The 729-nt window shown below is 38.7% G+C and overlaps 1 protein-coding gene across 1 annotated transcript in view; it reads left to right on the top strand.

The window, feature by feature from the left end:
- The first annotated feature begins 281 nt into the window (after positions 1-281).
- The window catches only part of LOC105313462 (protein ALP1-like), a 20432-nt gene continuing 19984 nt past the window's right edge, over positions 282-729 (top strand). Inside the window, exon 1 of the mRNA XM_011406913.1 lies at positions 282-414. Coding sequence (XP_011405215.1) covers positions 282-414 — 133 coding nt within the window. The remainder of the gene's footprint in view (positions 415-729) is intronic.

The following is a 729-nucleotide window of genomic DNA, read 5'->3' as shown; positions in this document are numbered from 1 at the left end:
AGGGTAGACACAAATATTAAATGCTACATACATCCTCTACGTGATGGAGGAGCAATTGTTACTACAGGATTACAGCTGCTGCTGCTACAGCCTTCTTAGAAAGACACAAATTTATTAGCTGAAAATGGAGGCCTATCGTTATTACCACAAGCTGGGCAGAGTCTTTACTGTACAGACTCAATTTTGTGAAAAGAAGGGGGAGCTCAGTGGCCAAGACCACAGTTAGCAATTTTGAGGAGTTGAAGCAACAATATTTGTTTGACATTGAGTCAGTTGTAGTCATGGATGAAATACCCACACAACTAATATTCAATTGGGACCAGACTGGTATTAGAATAGCTCCTTGGACAATGGATGAGAAGGGAAAAAAGATGTTTGAGATCGCTGGTATCAGCAACAGGAGACAAATAAGTGGTTTGTCTTGTGGCACACTACATGAAAAATTTTTGCCCCTTCAATTAATTTATTAAGGGAAAACTCCGGCTTTTCTCCGTTGGTATACCTTTCCAAATAACAGGCATATAACGTATACAGTAAAAAACTGGTTGAACGAGGAATAAATGACAGAATATATTGAGAAAATCACTCTTCTTTATGTCAAAACACAGTGAGCAGAATTAGGGTTGTCTGATGACTATCCTGGACTAGCAATACATAATGTCTTTAAAGGACAGCAAACGGACAAGACATTATCACTTCTGGCTAAAAGCAACATGCATTTTGTGCATG

This window comes from Amphimedon queenslandica, unplaced genomic scaffold (genome assembly GCF_000090795.2).
Source record: "Amphimedon queenslandica unplaced genomic scaffold, v1.1 AMPQUscaffold_13300, whole genome shotgun sequence".
In the NCBI taxonomy this organism is placed as follows: domain Eukaryota; kingdom Metazoa; phylum Porifera; class Demospongiae; order Haplosclerida; family Niphatidae; genus Amphimedon; species Amphimedon queenslandica.
Note: the sequence above shows the minus strand (reverse complement) of the source record. Positions and strands in the feature narration are given on the sequence as shown.